General features: G+C 48.0%; 1 protein-coding gene across 1 annotated transcript in view; it reads left to right on the plus strand.

The window, feature by feature from the left end:
- The window catches only part of PTPA (protein phosphatase 2 phosphatase activator), a 41970-nt gene continuing 21863 nt past the window's right edge, over positions 1 to 20107 (plus strand). The window contains exons 1-7 of the mRNA XM_038374595.2: positions 1 to 152; positions 4033 to 4133; positions 7183 to 7269; positions 13709 to 13834; positions 14958 to 15075; positions 17304 to 17403; positions 19265 to 19389. Coding sequence (XP_038230523.1) covers positions 128 to 152; positions 4033 to 4133; positions 7183 to 7269; positions 13709 to 13834; positions 14958 to 15075; positions 17304 to 17403; positions 19265 to 19389 — 682 coding nt within the window. The 5' untranslated portion in view covers positions 1 to 127. The remainder of the gene's footprint in view (positions 153 to 4032; positions 4134 to 7182; positions 7270 to 13708; positions 13835 to 14957; positions 15076 to 17303; positions 17404 to 19264; positions 19390 to 20107) is intronic.

Below are 20107 nucleotides of genomic sequence, written 5' to 3' on the forward strand. Positions count from 1 at the left end.
AATATGGCCGCCCGAGGAGCTCTATGGTGGATGACGTGCCCGGTACAAATATGGCCGCCCGACTGTTCAGTTATGCTAAGAGGTGAAAGGTGAAAGGTGATAACGGCGGGGGCCTCGTTCTAGGAAGATGGCAGAGAGCGAGCGGCAGAAAGGTAGGGGGAAGCCCTGCGAGGGGTGGTTGGTGGTTGGGGGTTGGTGGTGGAGTAGGGCGGCCCTGGGCGGGGGTGATGCCTTCTATGGGGGCAGGGTCCCGTGCTCCGTACTGGTGTGGGGGGGGAAGGGTGGGTGATGCTCTCTATGAGGGCAGGGGGTCTCTGTGCCCCACAGTGTGTGTTGGGGGGGGGGAAGGCTGGGTGATGCTCTCTATGAGGGCAGAGGGTCTCTGTGCCCCACAGTGTGTGTTGGGGGGGGGGGAAGGCTCGGTGATGCTCTCTATGAGGGCAGGGGGTCTCTGTGCCCCACAGTGTGTGTTGGGGGGGGGAAGGCTCGGTGATGCTCTCTATGAGGGCAGGGGGTCTCTGTGCCCCACAGTGTGTGTTGGGGGGGGGGAAGGCTCGGTGATGCTCTCTATGAGGGCAGGGGGTCTCTGTGCTCCACAGTGTGTGTTGGGGGGGAAGGCTGGGTGATGCTCTCTATGAGGGCAGGGGGTCTCTGTGCCCCACAGTGTGTGTTGGGGGGGGGGAAGGCTGGGTGATGCTCTCTATGAGGGCAGAGGGTGTCTGTGCCCCACAGTGTGTGTTGGGGGGGGGAAGGCTGGGTGATGCTCTCTATGAGGGCAGAGGGTCTCTGTGCCCCACAGTGTGTGTTGGGGGGGGGGGGGAAGGCTCGGTGATGCTCTCTATGTGAGCAGGGATCCTGTTCCTCATACTGTGTGTGTGTGTGGGGGGGGGGGAAGTCTGAGTGATGCCCTCTATGGGGACAGGTGGTCTCTGTGCACCAAAATGGGGTGGGGGTGGGGAGGGCTGGGCTCCTCATGAGTCCATGTACTCTGGGATGGGAAGAGTGAGTGGGGGGATTCTGTAATGTAGGTTCTCTGTCCCTTAGTAGGGATGGGATCTTACTGTACTCTTTGGGGGACTGTTCGTGTGCTTGGAGCCTCATAGTGTGGGGCAGCAGGTTGTGATGCCCCTTTTTGAGATTATTATTCTGATGGCCCATACTGGAAGCCCCAGAGAGACTGATGCTAACTATGGGGGGGGGTTAGTCTCCCCCTCTGCAGCCCCCACAACTTCACTTTTGGGCCAGGGGATGTGGAGGAATGGTGAATTACTGAAGTTGTTGGCACCTTGGGCCTTCTACCTGACTGTCACTGGCTGTTGCTATCCTGGGGATAGACCACTGGCCCAAAACAACCCTTTTGCTGCTGCTGCTATTATTAATTTGTATGGGCACTCCTCAGCCAAGTGTCTCTCTCCCACCTATATTAAACATCTCCTGGTGCAGGCCATTTCAGAATCTAGGCTGGTGGTTAGAGCAGAGGATTGGGAGTCAGGATATCTGGTTTTTATTCCAGCTCTGGGCAAATTACTTAGCATCTAGGAGCCTCAGTTTCCTATCTGTAAAATGGGGGTAATACCTACCCTTCTCCCAGGAATTAAGTATATGTGGAAAATACTTTGAGATTCTTAGAGACTATGTGCTATAGAAGTGAAAAGGATCCAAAGAGAATTTGGAGCAAATGTACAGAGGTGATTCAAATGTAGTAGCGGTTTTTGTTCTGAAATTCAAGTGGAATTTGTGTGTCCCCCATATATGACAATTGGAAGGGAATTAACAATGCTACTTGTGTCACTTGTGAATAAAGCTGTTAATTAATTCTTAAAAGAATCAAATACAAGAAACAAATGCAGAGCTGAGATCCAGCAGCTCTCTGGCTTCTGACTGAAGGGCCAAGGTATTCTGTTACCTGAGAAGCCTTCTCTCAGCTGGATTAGATCCAGGTGGATAAACTGCATTTTCCTTGCGGGGAAAGGATTGGGAAAGTCTCCATTGTCAAGGTCAGTTCTCATCAGAAAATACCCTCTTCTCCACCCCAGAGCACAGTTTCTTGCTCTTGCCTAGAAACACGTTATTATGTATATACGTATTACAGTAGTCCCTTTTGTGCTAGGTACCTGGTAAGAGACAGTCTGCTCCAGAGAACTTGCTTTCTAAATAGACAAGGGGTGGGTGGGGGGAAGAAGCAGAGAGATGAAGTGAGTTGCTCAACAGTGACAGAACTGGGACCATAGCTCAGGCCTCCTGAATCCCAATCTAGTGTCTTATCCCCAGGCTATCCTGTCTGTGAATCCTCCTTTGTCCTGTTACAGGTGATCAATCTTTTTGTTGGTCAAAGTTTTCACATCTTCCTTTATCAGTGCACTGGGGGTTTATTGAATTTGCTGTTTGTTTGTTTTTAATTTTAAAGCATTATTTAAAAACCACTTACAATAACGTGACATTACTGAGATGTGAGTTTGGTAAGCTGCAGCTTTTCTGAATACAGATAAAATTGCACGTGCATTGCACCTTCATATCCGGGGCTCTTAAAGTACTTTACAAACATCTGTTAACTAGCCCTCCCATCACCCTTGCAAAGAGGTAATGGTATTGTATTGTAGAAGAGGAAATTAAGGGACAGAGAGGTTAAATGACTTTCCTGAAGTAGCACAGTGAGGCTGTCAGAGTTTGCAATGGAATGCAGGAATTTTGACTCCTAATCATCTGTTGTGATTCTAGACAGTGCTACCTTGCTGGAGAAAAGGGAAGAGCTGGTGAACACTTCTGGGCAGTATTAACTGTGCAAGTGATTATAAACATTCTTCTTTTAGGCAGTTCAGCTTTTGTTGGAAAACGATGTTTAGAATTTGCCATTAGTGCTAAGAATGATTATTTAAGTGTTGTCTGGGTGCTCGGTGCTGGACCAAAGGTTTGAGATTTTCTAGGGTTGAAAGCATTACTCAAGGGACTATGATCTAGCTGTTAATTTCATGCTAAATACCCTCTTGGTTTTCTGATTCACTGTTTGCTGTATTGCATCTTGATTTTAAGTTTGCTAATGGCAATGTGACGCAAATATGCATTTAACCTTGTGGCAATGTTTCCAGCTCTGCAGTGTCCTCGCGTGGGACTGCAGGCTGAGACTAGAACCGGTTGTTCACCTTGGACTGCAGAGGAATTAGGAAATAAACCCTGACATATGGATCACTCATTTCCTTTTTGTGAAAGCTCGGGAAAGAGGGTTCCTGACTAACTGTGTACCTGAGTCGGGGAGCAGGAATGCTGCTGATATGCATTAATTATTTGCATTTCTATTGTACCTGTCATCCCAGGATCTCAAAGTGCTTTATAAAGAACCTCAGTTCGTACTTCCCAGCATCACCCTAAAGCCAACCTAGGGACACTAGTTGAGTACTGAGAGAAGAGTGCCACCTACTGAATCACTGATGCTTTGTTTTCACTGCAAAAAGAGGATGTATTTTACATGGAGATGGCTCCCAATGTAAAACCACACTTTTTGCAGTGAAGACCTAGCCTAATGCTATGATTGCCATGACGCCTACAAAACACTGGATGATGATTAGGCCGGTAGTGTGCTGAGACCACTGCCTATCATGCTGACCAATATAGTCTCATTGTTCACTTATACTCTCCCCTCCATCTGTTGTCTCTTGTTTTATACTGATATTGTAAATTCTTTGGGGCTGGACAGGTCTTTTTGTTCTGTGAGTGTACAGTGCCTAGCACAGTGGGATCCTGGGCCACGACTAGAGCTCCTAGGTGCTATGGTAATACAAATGATAAATAATAATGCTATTTTCTGAAGTGTCCTGGGATTTCTTAGGGCTCAGCCGTCAAGGTACTGAGCAGACCTGATGCTGCTTAGCATGTGAGACCTGATGGGATCAGAACACAAGAGTGAGAACAGGTCATAGAGTTCAGTACCTTTTGGTCCAGAAAAATGAATGTTGCCGTCTAAGAAGTGGCTAGGGTTAAAGGGGGAGTCTTTACTATCTGGCTATGTTTGACATCTCTCTCTTCTTTGTCTTCCAGGCTCTCCTGAGGAGGCAGCGCCTCCCCTCTGCCAGAGCTTCATGATCCCCAAAAAGGAAATACACATGGTACCCGACATGGCCAAGTGGAAACGCTCTCAGGTATGGAACTGGGTCCAGGGCCAGTCTTTTAGGTTCCTGATGTGCCTCTGAGGCAGCATTTGCATGGAAAAGGCCAACCCTGGTTTGGGCCTAGCTAATGGACTGAATGGGGTTGGGTTGAGCTATGTGGAATAATTCTTTTTAAAAGCAAAAGAGCAGCATGGCTAATGCCACGTGAATTGTCATAAAGTAATCTACCCCAGTAACCTTTAATGACAACAATAGGGGGCTTTTGGATACTGACAGCTCTTGCTTGCGGAGTAATTTTGTGATGGCAGGTAGGTCTTGTCTACGTTGACACCAGTGTATCCTGTAGTTCATCACTAGTGGCAGCGGTAGGGTAGACAAAGCTCAGGTGTTTTTGCCAACCTGTAGGATTAGACAACACAGTGGTAAAATGCTTGAGCCGGGTCTACGCTCTCACTTTTGCTACCACTGCTGGTGAACTGTTTTTCCTCTACAGAAGTGTTGAAGGGATGAGAGCCTGAAAGAGGAGAAGAGAGATCCTTCTGTGAGCTCTGATTAACACACAGGCATGGTCTATGCTGCAAGGAGATCTGTACTCCTCATGATCATGTTTAAACATGTTGCTAGCAGAGTTCTAGGCATGTTACTGGTGCAGATAGGGTGTAGTCTGAGAAACGTAATTGTGGCTGGAGTGACTCTGATCTCATTGGGACCAGGGTATTAAAACCTGTCTACAGATGCTAGCAGTTGTGACGTGAAAAATATTCTGTCAGGATCTGGTAAATAAGAAGTGTAAGGTCTCATTTATGCTGCAGCTAAAACAGAATCAGGGGATCTGGTTACAACATGGTTAGAAGTAGCAGGGTATAGCTTTGGCCAGTGTAGGGCTTTAGTCCAGTTATGGAGAAAGAAGTCACCAGGTACTCAGGATTTAATCCTAACCGTGTTGTAATGGGTACCTTTACTCAGGGCTAGTGTAGGCAGAGCCCAAAGTGCCATGGTGAGTGGGCTAAAACTATTAGAATTGTCCTCCCGTAAGCGTTACCCATTCCTGCATAGAGTCTAGGCTAGAAAGTGACTTTATAAGAATGACTATAACTGTCTTGATATGTCTACCCTGGCCCTTCAAACCATGCTAGAACCTGGTTTACCCCCGCAGTGATTGAACTGAAGTTTGAGATGGTTTCAAATATAGTTTTCCCTCTAGTGTTGATAGGGCCTGTGATTATAGCCCTGTCCACAGTACAGAAGTATCCATGCAAAATTTGTTTTTGGGCCAGCCATGATAGAGTATGTTGTCTCCTTTTCTGTATGACCCTCCACGTTTTAACCAAGTTCAGAAACAAAATTTTAAGTGTGATCACCAAACATAGTTTCTTAATATTGTAATAACATAGCTTTCCATCCACAGTTATGTTTATGATCCACCCTGCCATGGTATAATATGAACCCTGATATGGTAGTTCTTGATCTTGAGGTGGCTGGCAGTCTAGGTACTAAGCCAAGAAACTGAGAGAAGTTGGCCCTTCCTAACGTTGGTGTTGGAAAAGGGAGATGATGAAGATATGGTAGTTCTGCTGGTGTAGAAGGGCTCTTAGCAAAAGTTTTACTACTAGCACAATTGCAGTTGGTATACTGCAATACATTGAGATAACTTCAGGCTCTCTGTGCAGTTGGCTTTTCCCGGTGTTCTATCCATCTCGCTGTGTGCGTGAACTTGCAACAGTTGGTCTGTTGGTCAGCCCAGCTCCCTTTGGACTAGATTGAGGCCATCCTCTTTGTCAGCAATACTGTTTTGTTGAGATTTTAGCCTCTCGTCTAACTGGCCTGAGTGATGTAATGAGTTTGACAGTTCTGAGCATTTCTTGAACTTGCTGTCCACAAGCAATATGGTGTCTGCTCCAGCACATTGTGGCTGACACCCTTTTTGCCAGTCTGGTGTTTTTTTGTTTTTTTTTAAACTTGTGTGGAAGAGCCAGGAGAAGAGATCATTTTAAAGGGCTTAAAAAAAAAAAAAAAAAGAACATCAGTCCCGCTTAGAGGGCCTGTAGTGGCACTGGAATGGCTGTTTTTAGTGGGGTCTGCTTAGCTTGGTGCAGAAGAAAGGGCTGCAGAGGTAAAGCACATAGTTCCTGAGGTAAATGTTTAGGCTTGAATCCCAGAAACTGTCAGGATCTGTATTCTTGTGTCAGTGGTCCAAACTTGCTGCTGAGGGGTGGAGACAGCAGGGTGGGAATAGCTCTTGCACAGGGACCAAGCTATGATGCCACCAAGGGGTCTTAAATGATAACAAGGTCTTCTTCCTGAAGCTTCCTTTGTCCCCTTGCTTGGGCTTTGTCTTATTTCTGCCCAGGGCTTCTGTGGCAGGAAGTCATGGTGGTAGCAGTGACAATGAGCTCGTCCAGACATTTGAAAGTGTCTTCCCCAAAAAGAAAAAAGCCATTCCCTACTCCCAGGGCTTTGTGGCACTTTCACCTTCGCCACTGTGTTTTCTGAGCAGCCTGACTATATTCTGTACACGGCACTTCACAAGCAGTGGGGTTGAAAGAAGAGAGGAGAAAGGTATGTGTTTGGGGCAACTTTTGGCCACTTCTCCTAATTGCAGGTAGCGTGAAAGAAGGCCTGGCACAGAGAGCAGGAGAAGTAGATAAAGGGAGAGGTTTGGGAGAAGTAATATGGAGTAGGAAGAAACAAGCAGTGATGTAGACAGGGCCGAGATTGTGCAAAGCCTGGACATGAGGAGCTTGAACGTGGTGGGTAAGAGACAGGAACCTGGTAAGGGGATTCAAGGAGGAGGGTCGTGGTTTGGGCTGTTTATACAGAGTTTGCTCAGTGTGATGTCACCACCAAGGGCCCAGGGTTCACTTAGTGCTGTTCCAGGAGTTCCCATTGGTCTAGGAGTCCCCAAGGACAAGGCAGTAGCAGCAGAACTAGCCGTGTCCTGGGCTATCCCAGGAAACTGATGCAGTGGGTTGGGCATTGTCACTTTGGTTTGCTCTAGGCTTCTCACACTGGCGTTGCTTGCCTCCAAAGTAACTGTCAGTGCTCTGCTAACGCCCCTTCCACTTGTGTTTGTTTGCAGGCATATGCAGACTACATAGGCTTCATCCTCACCCTGAACGAAGGTGTCAAGGGCAAGAAGCTAACCTGTGAATACAAAGTATCTGAGGTGGGAAAAGGGTCCAGCCCTGTTATTTCCAATCTTGCATTTGCTCTGCTTTTGCTGATGTGCCTTCCACAGCAGGGCCCAGGGCTGCAATGGCTGCTTTCCTGGTGTCCCACAGAGAATAAAGTGGAGCCAAACTGTAACTACTTTCCTCATTAACAGTGGTAGAGCAGCCTGTCGGGACTACAAGTACAAGCACGCAATGCTTCATCCGGTAACAAGGTGCCTTTTGCTTACTTGCAAAACTTGTAATTGAGCAAACTGAGAGGAAGCTGCGGTATATAGGGGCTTGGGGTGAAGAAGAGGGGCCCTGTTCTGTCCACACCCACTGTGCTATTGCTGCCTGCTCTCAGCCAGAAAACAAGAAGCCATCTTATTTAATGGCTATAATGGAGGATTGGGAGTCTTGGGTTCTCCTCCTGTGGTCCCACTGACTTGCTGTGTGACCTTGGGCAAATCTCTTAACCTCTCCGTACTTCTGTGTCCCCATCTCTCAAATGGAGTTATTAGTAGTGACCTCCCAGTGAGGGCTCATTCATGTTTACTTTGAGCTGAAAGATGCTACAGATGGGCAAAATATTGCTTCCCCCTTTGCCCTCGGTGCCATCGTTCTTTTGGTTTCTTGTCTTCACCCTTGAGGGGACAGTTAGATTCTTCAGACTGTAACAAGCTCCCTTTCCTGCGCTGTTGTCTGGGCAGCAATTACAGCCGCTCCTGCCCCTTGGTGTGAAGCCTGTCACAGTCTCTAATCTCTATTGTTTGAACAAGGGGTGTGGTGCAGAAAGGTTTACCCTGCATCCTTCCATGTAGTAGCCGTGCCCTGCCGTGCCTGAACTCTGACTGAGCCCTGCTGGGCCTTTCTTGAGCACCATTGGCTTCTGTGAGCTTGGGGCAGATTTCTGGCTAGGTCCAGATTGTCAAATGCTGCACTTTGTGTTCTTTTAATCTGATTTATGAGACATGAGCAGAGCGGAGACTGGGTGGGGGAGGGGGAGGGAAGAGATGAGTTTGGACTGAGGTGCCCTAAGTACTAGTTCAGAGGTGTTCAGCAGGCCCTTAGGGGAAGGTAGGGCATTAGTGACCTGGTTTCCCTGGGAGAGTTGTGTGTGTCTGTCACCTGGTGGCACTTGTAGCACTGCAGCGCCTCGTGTGCAAGTGTGCTGGAAGTTCTTTCAGCATAGTGGAGTCCATCCTAACGGTCTCCAGGATACTGAGGCCAGAGGAGAGATTCAGAGTGGACTCTCAGGGTTATACTGCAGATTTGCTCTTCATGTACATTACCTGCCGGAACTTGTCATGTTTCCATCATTATTCCAAAGTAAGCAATGGTGAAGCACTGACCTGTGGTTATGGTGTCAGTCGCTGAACTCCTCTTCCAAGCAGCGCTGGACTGAGTCCAGTGCAGAGTGACTAAGAGAATTTCTCAGGACCCTCTTAGCTCTTTTCAATTATAACCAGTCACAACTGTGCAGGTTAATGGGGCTGCTTAAAGGAGACCGTCAAGTGGCAGAGGGAGGAATGGACTTGTGCCTTGTCTGGCTGTGGCTTTCTGGGTGGATAAGGAGGCCTGGAACGAACTTTTTTTCAACATGCTGTTTTTTTTGTTAGAGATCTTGGGCGTGCCAGGGCTGGCTATCCATGATCTAGATTTCCCTTGAGGAACTGGACATGTGGCTCAGAAACTCACTCGCCCTTTGCTGAAAGAACAGGGGTGTGGAATCTCTACCAAAAGCACTTTTCTTCCTACTTTTGTTCAGGCATTCAGTTAAATAGGAGCTGCCAAAATCCCATTTTAAACAATCTGAATAAAAACCATTCCCCATTTCATTTGTTCAGGATTTGCCTGCACAGTGTGCCTCTGTCATAACCATGTTGGTCTCCAGTCATCACTAGAGTCTTACAGGGAAAAGAGGGTAGCAAGACCTGAATTTCTAATGTATAAAACAATCTGAATAATAACTTTAAACCCCAGCCGCCCACCCTTTCAGGCCTTTAACCATCATAAAGAAGCAGAAAAAGTATGAATCTGTTTCCCCCCCCCCCCTTGGCAGATCCTCTTTAAATGGTTTTTGTGCAAGTGACAAATACCAAATGTGATGTCAACAACTAAGAAAATTTCCTACAACTTACCTTGCTGCCTTCATGCTGAGCAGGGTAGAAACCTATGACTGAAGGCAAAATGAATCTGCTTTCCTCTGGGGTGGAAAGTCCCATGGGTTGCCCTGTTGATGAGGCTGCATCCATTTTCTTCCTGCTTCCCTACTCCCTGCTGAGGTTCTTTCTGCATCTTTATACCTTTCTTGCTGATCAAACATGTGGAACTCCTTCCTGCATCTAACTCTCCCTCATATCCCTCCTGTGCATGCACGTCCTCCTTGCAACTGCTCACTTGTTGGTCCACCAAAGAAAGGACTGTTAGGTGGTCTGGTTTCTCCTCTCCCAACAGTCTCCAGGATATTGAGTGGCTGAATCCTGTTGTGTGTCTGACTTAGGGTGTGATCCTGCAAAGTGAGCACACTTAGGGTGTGAGCAGACTTAGCGCCTGTTGAAATCAGATGAAGTCACTGGGGGCTGAGTGCACTCCACACCTCTCAGGAAGGGCTGATCCACCTTGCAGGGCCAAACCTTCAGACTGTAACCTCTGTGGCACCGGCCTGGGCTTTCGTATTGCACTGAATACAGGCTGCACTTAATAAACGAGAGGGCTGCACATCTGCCTGTGGGCTGCGTATGGCTCCCACAGTGGAGGCTGAGTGTCTGGCTGCTTGCTGGGAGATGTTCCTGGAGCTGCCTCCCCAGCCAGTCTATAGTAACAGCTGTGGCTTTGGCATGCAGGTCTAATGTGGTGGAAAAAGATTATTTTGAGCTTCCGAGTGAGCAGCATTGGGGCAAGAGAACATGCAGCCTGCAGAGAGGTCTCCTACCCTTTAAATAGTCCCTGTGATTCCAGATCACATGCATTTTTCTGGTGTTTGCCCACTTCCAACTTGCATTTGGGAATCTCCTGCACTTAAACGGCTGCCATCCAGCTCTGGGGTGCCTTGCTTGGATTCTAGGAGGGAAGGGTGAGAAAGAGGCAGTCACTCTTGACACACCAAGGAGCCTGACTGCTTGGGCTCTAAAGGGGACATTACCATCTGATCACCTCCAGTTGGCTGGCTGGCTGCTCACAAGAGATGCTGTCAGGTCACTGTTCCATAGGAGGCTACAGGGTTCACCTTTGTGATCACAGGGCAGATTTTGGTCTGGGAGGGCAACAGGATGCAAAATCAGCACAACAAAAAGAAGAGCGGTGGTGAGGGGAGGGGGAGGATTTGCCCTTGCTCTGATGCCTGGGAAGGTAAAGTAAAAATAGAGCCTAAAAACTTAGCCATCCAAGACCATGCTGCAGTGGTTCTGATTGCTGAGTTCCTGTGAGCCCTGCTGTTTCCCCTGGTTGAGTTCACCCCTGGCAGTATGAGTTTCCTCTGCAATGTTAATTCTGCTGGGCAATGGAAACCTGCCCCTTTTAATAAGCCCCTTTTCAAAGGGCCCCAAGCCCAAAATGAGCTGTGTCTCTTTAATTATTTATTGGCATGGCTGAGCCAGCAGCTGGGTCCTGCTCTCCTGCATTCAGCTGGGCTGTTTTTTAATCCCTTTAAAGCAGGCAAGTGAGGAAGGGATGCGTGTCTCTGCCTCCCCTTCCTGAGGCCTGGAGGCAGAGACTGCAAGGGGGACAAAAGAAGAAAATCTCTTGCCAGCCATTTATCCAACCGGCACCGAGCGCCACGGTCACAGCTCGGTGAGAGGGTTTGAAATACGGGAGCTGCTCGTAATGAGCTGCTGCTGCTGGCGGATAAATCACTGGCGTTATTTAATTATTTAACAAAAGCCACTGCCGGGGCCTCTGTTGTTAATTGGAAGGGAGTGCGGTAGCCAGGTCGGGCTGAGCTGAAAACCAAGCCCAACTCCATTGGGGGAGGGGGCCTGTCTCTGTGTTATGGATTTGTACAGTGCCTAGCGCCATGGGGTTCTGATCAACGACAGGGGCTCCAACACCGCAATACGGATAATAATAATAGTCTCATCCCACTTCGCTTGAGTCACAGGTGCCGCCCTGTCACTGATTCCAGACTGTGATCTTACAGTGGCTCGCAGGTTGCGTGTGGCCTGTCGTCTTACCCAGTGCATCTGCAGATGCTGTGCTTAGGGTCCCCCCTGTGCTTTCTCTGCTTTAATCTGTTCTTGTCCACCCACCAATCGCAGCCATCCTCTTTAGACCCCTTCACTGCTCTGGATTTCGGGCTCCTTTTGCAGCAGATAAACCCTAGATTCCTGCTATATGGCTCTATGCTGCACCCTCACTTGTTTCCAGCAGCCCCTCCAGAGCCAGTGTCTGGACAGGCACCCGCTAAGCTAGCTGCAGATGTCATGAAAGACCTCCCTGCAGTGGAGATGGGGGGGGGGGCCTCACTGCTGGTTTAAAGGCAGAAAAGCGCTGCCTGCCTGTCTCTCCTCCCCCACCCCTCCAGTGGCGCTTCAAGGGCTAGAAACTTGCTAGGCTCTGCTGTTTCCTAGTCCTCTTCTGACAGGCAGCATGAAGAATTGAACCACAGCCCAGGAGACCAGCCAGCTTCACACGGTCGATGCCTCCAGCAAAGTCAAACCAGCCCCTGCCTCGTCTGCCCTCTTTCTCTCCTTGAAGGAGGAATCCCCTCTTGAGACCATGGTGCCTCTGTTGCCCAGGGCCCGGCCGGCTCTGGCTGCTCCAACTTGGGAGTGGAGAATCCCAAATGCGTTGGCAGGTGAAAATATCTCTCGGTTGTTAGAGGGGCCTCCTAGTGCTGCCTTCTGCAGCTTAATCCACTGATTGGGGTTTGGACAATGATCCTGCCACCAAGTTTCTGCTTTGCAACTGAACTGGGGTTGTAGTGCTGCCCTCAGAGGGCTTCAGCTCTGGGCCCAGGGGGCGTATGCATGTTCTGGGCTCAAACCCTAAAGCTCTTCAGCAGGCTGCATGTACCCGCGCAGTGTTGAACCACGCTCTATATTGCCTGCTGGTCTCTGCCCCCGTTGTTGTCTCTCTCGCCCAAGGCTCTCCACTACTTAGAATCCTGCTCTCCCTTTGCTCTGGCCGTATTAGCCTCTCCTTTAACCCCTGCCCAGGCTGCCTTTCTCTCTTCACATCACAATCAAGCTCCTCATCTCTACCTTCAAGGGGCTGGACACTTCTGCCTTTCTTGCTCCTCGGTGTCCTCTCACTGCTCCTTCATCATCGTCTTCCATTCTCAGCTTCATGCCATCAGTCACACCTCCCTCCTCTTTGGAATGCCTCCTGTCCCCCCTGCGCCAACTGCTTTTCCTCCCTGCTTTCAGGTCCCTCCTCAATCTCTCCTCCTGGGAACCCTCCTTTGCATGAGTGAGACTGTTGGCTCTTCTGGGCGGCAGCCGTGTCTCGTATGTACACGTTTGTGAAGGGCCATGTGCACTGATCGTCTGACTTGCAGAGAGGATTGATGCCGCTGGAAATCAGACTATGACAAGTATTAGGTGGTGATCCTGATCAAGGTTGGGTCCCCTTAGTGCTAGGCATTGTGTAAACACCTAGTAAGAGAGAGACTCTGCCCCAAAGAGCTTACAGTCTAAATAGACAGGATAGACAAAGAGTAGCAGGGAAACAGACTCCAATTCTCAAAGGTATTGGGTGTTTAAGTCCTATTGAAATAATCTGGAGTTAGAAACTTAAATGCCTTTGAGCATCTGGGTCAAAGTGACTTGACCAAGATCAGTCAGTAGCAGTCAGGATACTTTCTAAACAGTACACTGTGTCCTGTGGGGAGCATTAGATCTAAAGTGTGTGGTGCAGAGCCCACAACTGTGTGTCAGAGACCCCTGAAAGATGTGGCCCTACCCCCCCCCCCCCCAGCCTATTCCTACCTCCTCTGCTTCGGTCAAGTTCTCTTTGCAGGTATTCAGGCTAGGGAATTCCTTTTTTAAGATGAGATCTTAGACTCTGGAGTACAGTTATGTGACCATTTAAAAAATTTGCAACAATAGAGTATCTTATGTGGCCATAGTATTGCATTGTACATGGGTCTTTGAGTCCCTAGAAGAGATGTCTGCCTGCTCAAGCTGCTGTTAATGAGTGGCTGTATCTGGGCTCTCGGAGAGTATGGGATGTAGGTTGTTGTCTTTTGGACTGGACTGACCTTTCCTGATGTGAAGGGTTGGGGCTGGCCACTGTGGACCTTAGAGAGATGATGTGTGTCCTATTATCCCCTTCCATCCCTTGCAAGGTCCATTTGGAGGTCTGCGGCTCAATGCCAGGAGAACACTGGCAAATGTGGGTAAAACAGAAATGCTAGAGCGTGGGGCAATGGTTTTAGGGTGACTGGCTTGTGCTTGTGTGTGAGACTTTCTCCTCCTGTCTGATTGTGAGCTGTCACCCGTTCTGTCCCCGTAGCCAATTGAAAAACTGGTGGAGCTCCTGGATACCCTTGACAGGTGGATTGATGAGACCCCACCAGTGAACCAGCCCTCTCGCTTTGGGAATAAGGCCTTCAGGACTTGGTATGCCAAACTAGACCAGGTATGTAGGGGTTAGGAGAGAGTCTCTTAGATGATGGACCTAAAAGGGTGGCTTCATCAGCAAGAAGTATGTCCTACAATGATCATGGGAAGGCTGCCATCCTCATGTTGTATCTGGGCAGTCGGGAGATTCACCCACCAACTTGCAGGGTTAGATGGGGACTATGTTTCACGTCTTTTGATCTCAGGCCTGGTGCTGGTCTTGACCCCCTATGGGAGCACAGCTCCCCTTTACATGCTATTTGACAGAGTCTTTGTCCCCTGGAGGTAATCTCAAGGAGCTTCACTGACTGCTCTCCTTCTTTAACCATCTGTTGTGTCCACCAGCCTATAGATATGGCAGATGGGAGCAGGCATGTGACAGCCCATGGCAAAGCTTGCCTGCGTCAGCTGAGAGTGCTTACTCCAGAGAAGGCTCCGTGGAGGTCACGGAGGCAGAGCGCACTGTAGTAGACTACAGTGCATTTACCCATGGGCTCCTTCTGAGCCCGTAGATACACTGCGATGCAGTTGGTTAAAGTTTTGGTTCCAGGGCACTGAGTGCTGGTGAAAGGTTCTAGGTTGATGACTTTGGAAACTGAAGTCCTCTCTCTCCAAAAAAGATACAGGCCAAGCTGTCTGCACACTGTTCCCCAGCGTGCCACAATCCTGCCCTGGAGAGACCACCTCCAGCAATTATAGGGAAATTCACTCTCCAGGTCATCTAAGCCTGGAGCTCTCTGCTGAGACTGTCAACAAGTGGGGCATCTGTATCAATGACTTATCAGAATGGATGCTTTTTAAGTGGAAGAAGTCCTAACAGTGGGCAGGGGAATAAGTCTCTCTCTCTCTCTCTCTGTGACTAAATCTCTGCCACCCCAACTGGTGACCTACAGATTCACCAGCCTGGGGACAATGAATGCTGCTCCTTATATTGGCCTGTAATGGGTGCTTTTGAATAATGTTGGAGTTCCTTATTTCCCCTAATCAATCTGGTTTGTTGGAGGGGGTGGCTCGCTCCATGCAAAACCAACTCCAACCAATAGTGAGTGTGTGTCCCTCCCCACATTGGAGCCTTGTACCCACCTTTTGGCTTGTGGCACATCGAGGTTAACACTCGGGAAACTTTTGTTATTGTGTTTAAGGAAGCAGAAAACTTGGTTAAAACAGTGATCCCCGAGCATCTGGCTGAAGCTGCACCAGAGGTAGCCGTGTACCTGAAGGAATCCGTGGGGAACTCCACCCGCATCGACTATGGGACAGGTACCTTCACGTGCACACTTAATTCATCTAGCTTTGCTGGGCTTAGATTCCCCAGAGTGAATTCACCCCTACAGTCAATATATGGCATTGCAGGGAACTGTTCTGGATCACGCCAACGTTAAAATTGGCCAGGAGAGAGAAGGGGATCAGAATCCGATTATACCAGAGCTGTGATTGATGTAGATTCCTGGCTGTCTCCACTTCAGTCTCAGGCATCTTAAGTTTTTCAAAAGAAGCATCTTAGCTTCACTATAGCATTTTCATCCAAGGAGCTCAAAGTGCTGTAGAAACATTAATTGACCATTGCAACCACTGTTGAAATGCTGTCACCCCTGGGATGTACCATGGGAGCTGCTTAACAGCGCACAGCAACACTGCATGATGGCATAGAACAGGAAGCGTACATGGAGTATTGTGTGAAGCTGAATCACAAGGGGGAGTTTAAGGAGCTAAAACGTAATATCTTGGGTTGGAATCAGATCAGGAAATGAGTTGGTATTCATACTCTGCGAGAAGTGTCTTCAGATTGTAAGTGGCCAGAAATGGTTGCTATGTGTGTCATAAGTACCAGATAGGATCTTTGAGACCTAGTGTGAGAGCAGAATCGGGCCCAGGGAGAAATGTCAGAATCAAAAGCTGGAGTAATTCCACTGGCTTTAGTTAGGTTACTTTGGATTTACATCAGTGTGAGAGCATGGACTGAAACTCAGGAGTCGCACCTGTGTGTATTGGAGGGAGAGGGCTCAGAGAGGAATGTCCAGCTAATGACTTAATCAAATAGCTAGAGTGAGGGTCATTGTAGCGTTCCAGGAACCTGAAATATGTGACTTCTGTAATGTGCTGGGTAAGGAGAGGAGGAGGAGAATTGAAGTAAAGAGACTAAGAAATACAGGTATGCAAATCTCATCACCAGCTGTGCAGCAGCTCTTGATCGCCAGGGGGAGATGTTGCCTTTGGTAACGGACCTGTTGACTTAGACTGTCAGCTGTAGCTTGGCAAGGGAAATCCAGTCTTTCCATGACTCCTCTGTCTTGAGCATTGGGTTCTGTATTCTTTCAGCACAGCTAGACCTTAGGTGCAGCTTGTTCATATCCCAGCAACTGCACAGCTTTATAAAGTGGAGCCACCTCCTTTGTTTGTTCTCTTTATTGCCGTAGTTTCTCCCATCCAAGGGGAAATAAAAGCACCTTTCTGCATCCAGCCCCAATATCTTATGGGCTCTTCTGAGTGCTGTGTTTATTCTGCGCTCTGCATTGTTAGCCAAAGGACAAAGCTGCATAGAGCGGGTGGTCCATAGCTGACAGTTGGGCACCTTTGGGTGGTGATTTTTCCCTGGGGTGGAGCAGGGCTAATGTCCCTCTGACATGGGGCCTTTTGAAAGTAGGAGGAAATCTGTTTAATTGCTATTGAGTGTTTGTGTCCATCCCCGCATTCCCAAACACACACTCCCTGCAGAGCTCACTGGATTATTCTGGAATCCTCCGGCTCCCCATCCTCTTGCTCAGCTCATAAGAAAGGGAGTTGCTCCAAACACTCCAATCTCTCAGTGCCTGGCTCTCAAAATATTTCATTCTGCTGGTAAGATGGCTCCAGGGGCCACTGAGCCAATGGGCCATTGTGGGAGAACCACAGAGATGAAATTGACATCTTAATTCCCTAAGTCTGAGCAGGGAGGGTGTTCATGTGTGGGTGCAGGAGAAGTGTTGTCTAGTGATTCAATTCCTGGACTAGATTCAGGGCTTCTGAATTCTGCTACTGATTCACGGTGTGATCTTGGTCAAGTCACATAACTCTTCTGTGTCTCGGGTTTCAGAGTAGCAGCCATGTTAGTCTGTAGCTGCAAAAAGAAAAAGAGTAATAAATTTGTTAGTCTCTCAGGTGCCACAAGTCCTCCTTTTCTTCTGTCTGTTTCCCCATTTTATAGATGGGACTAATCCTTCGCTACTTCACAAGGATATGTGTTTAATTTGTTAATGGCTGTGAAGCACTGTGGATCCTTGGATAGCGGGTGCTATGTAGGTGTGAAATATTATTGTTGGGTGTTAAGAAGAGGAGGAGTCTTTTTTGTGATCTTATCCAAATAAGAAGGAGCCTTAGTTGGTTGGGGCTCTGCCACTCATGGGGATGTGATTGCTGTGTCCTCCAAAGAGCCATTGTAGCACCTTCAGAGAGCTAATCTATGATGGGAACTGCCAGTGTTTTGTCTGTCTCCTCTTCTTCAATCCCAGGTCACGAAGCGGCATTCGCTGCCTTCCTCTGTTGCCTGTGCAAAATTGGTGTTCTTAGGGTGGATGACCAGCTGGCCATTGTCTTCAAAGTGTTTAATAGGTGAGGCAATGCAAGCACAGGTGAGGTGGAGCTGTTCCTAGGGCATTTTCCCCTCAGATCCGTCTGTGGTTCACTGGTCATAAAGCATGTGGCCTGCAACCACCAGTCCACCACACCTAATTCTCGCTACCATCTGGTCATAATGTGCCCCCACACCCTTTGTGTTGTCACACTGTCTGGTGTACAGTAATTTGTGTCCCCACTCCAAATCCAAGACCAGGAGGTGATTTGATCACTGCGTGTATATATACCTTCATGGAGAAAACATACCAGTTGCTAACCGGCTCTCTAACCTACTGGATAAAAGCATAACAAGAACCAGTGACTCAAGGTAAAGCCAGACACATTCAAATGACAAATAAGGGATAATTTTTTTTACAAGTGGGGAGAATAACTAGTGGAAGAAACTACCAAGGGCAGTGGTGGATTCTCCATCTCTTAATGGCTTCAGGTCCAGACTGGACTGCTTTCTGGAAGATACACGATAGTCAATACAAGTTATTAGGCTTAATATAGGGGTAACTGGATGAAAATCTGTGGCTTGTGTTACGCAGGAGATCAGATTAGATGATCTGATGGTATCCTCTGACCTTTCAGTCTGTGAACCTGCCAGCCCTCCATAGCTCCTCTTGACAGCTGCCACAATGCAGGAGGTGGCATTTGTAGTGGTGCAAGCAGAGAACTGGCCATTGGGACTTCTACGTTCTAATTCCAACTGTTCCACTGACTCACTGTGTGAACTTGGGCAAGTCACTTCTCCTCTCTGCGCTTCACTTTCCCCATCTGTAAAGTGGGGATGATCAATCCTCCCTCACAAGGACTGTTGTACAGCTTAACTCGGGGATATTTGTAAAGCTTTGCGATCCTCTGGTGAAAGGGACTAGACGTGGGGAAAGTGTCGTTATCAGGCAACAGACAGAAAAATTTTGCAGCGAAGTAAAATACATAGGAATGGTGTTCAAAAGCTGCTGCTCCCTTTTTTTTTTTTTAAATTGAATTCAGTAAAAACCTCAGTGCTGTGTTTGCTATTAAATCTATCATCAGGCCAATTTTCTCTATGGTCTTGTGGCAGAACATCTGTCGAGTATGCAGCGTTATGCAGGGCGCTGTAGGCAAGTTATAGATCCAGGGTTCTGATCCTGGTCTGTAAGGAGCACCTTTAAAAAGCTTACTCCCTCTTGTCTCCTCACAAATGGACGCAGAGAGAGGATGCAGAGTGATGGGCATGATGGAATATGTTCTACAGTGAGTCAGAGTTGTCATCCACAGGTACTAGCTCTATCTTCATCAAAAGATTCAGGGACTCTGCTGCCTTTTATGCTGTCACCATCACCCACTTACATTATCTCCTCTGGGCAAAGTGTTGATCCTTGATTTCCCTACTTAGCCTCTTATGTATAGTTGAATGACCAAAATAGGCTCTGGGTACCTCTTCCTCCTGAGCAGGGGCTCTCTGGGTAACATGAGTAGGGAAGGTTTATTTATACTAGTGTATCCTGTCCTCTGGTTAATCAAAAGGTAAAAATTTGGTACAAGAATACCAATATCAGATATCTGTTAGCTGTAAACTTAACCCTGCTGTGAACCAGACTGAGTCAAACCTCTGCCTTTCACAAATGGGTTGTTATTTGTTTCTCCTCCAGCATGGACTCTTGTTGTTCACTCAGCCAGCAGGCTGTTGGACTGGATCAGGTGCTTGTGCTGGGTCCAGAGAGAACGAGCTTGGGGCATCTGGTTCTCTCCTATATATGTAGATGGGCTTTCTGATTGGAAACTCACCATTGTTTCAGCAGGGAGGAGAGGCCTTGAGCCTTTACGTCTGATGTCTTCTATTAGCCCTTCCCTTTCTTCTTTACCTTAGGTACCTGGAGGTGATGCGGAAACTCCAGAAAACTTACAGGATGGAACCAGCTGGTAGCCAGGGAGTGTGGGGCCTGGACGACTTCCAATTTCTGCCCTTCATATGGGGCAGTTCCCAACTGATAGGTACAAACAAACCTACCAAACTCTGGTCTGTCTGTCTCTCCTTCTGTCCTTCACTGGGAAGACCATCAGTGGTTTGGGATATTTTTTGTTTTTTCCAGTTAAGTGTGACTTTAAAAAAAGCTGATTTGAAACGTTTGCTTGAAGTTAAGAATTCTTGTTCTCTGCTTTCAAAAGAAGCCAGTTGGTCAGACTGTGAAAAAGGAGGGTTACAGTGGAAATGCTGAAACATCTTAAAGTACACCTGTTTTTTATTGAGACTCCTTTGTGTATTTTGGTGCTGAAAAAGACAGTTTATGCTCTGAGTGGGACTCAGATTTGGGTTTAATTTCCAGCTCTGCCATAGGCTCCCAGGACTATCTTGGGCAAGTCACTTAATATTTCTGGGCTTCATTTCCCTATCTGTAAAATGCACGTTTCCTTTGTTCTGTCTGTTTAGATGGTAAATTATTTGAGGCAAGGACATAATGTGTGCGTATGACACCTAGCACAAGGGGGCACTGATTTCAGCAGGGACCTCTAGGTGCTACTGTCAACAAATAATAATGCATACTCTAGTCTGATCACAACAGGCAACATGCATCTGACACAATGCACTGGTCGGTCCACAGGCTAATTCTGCTTTGGAGCTGTGCTGTGAGATACCATTGATAGGAGCCCTCATCATATTGTTCGTTGCACCAATGTTATGGACCAGGACGTAGCTGGTCAGGTCTGGTGG

Source organism: Dermochelys coriacea, chromosome 16 (assembly GCF_009764565.3).
Source record: "Dermochelys coriacea isolate rDerCor1 chromosome 16, rDerCor1.pri.v4, whole genome shotgun sequence".
In the NCBI taxonomy this organism is placed as follows: Eukaryota; Metazoa; Chordata; order Testudines; family Dermochelyidae; genus Dermochelys; species Dermochelys coriacea.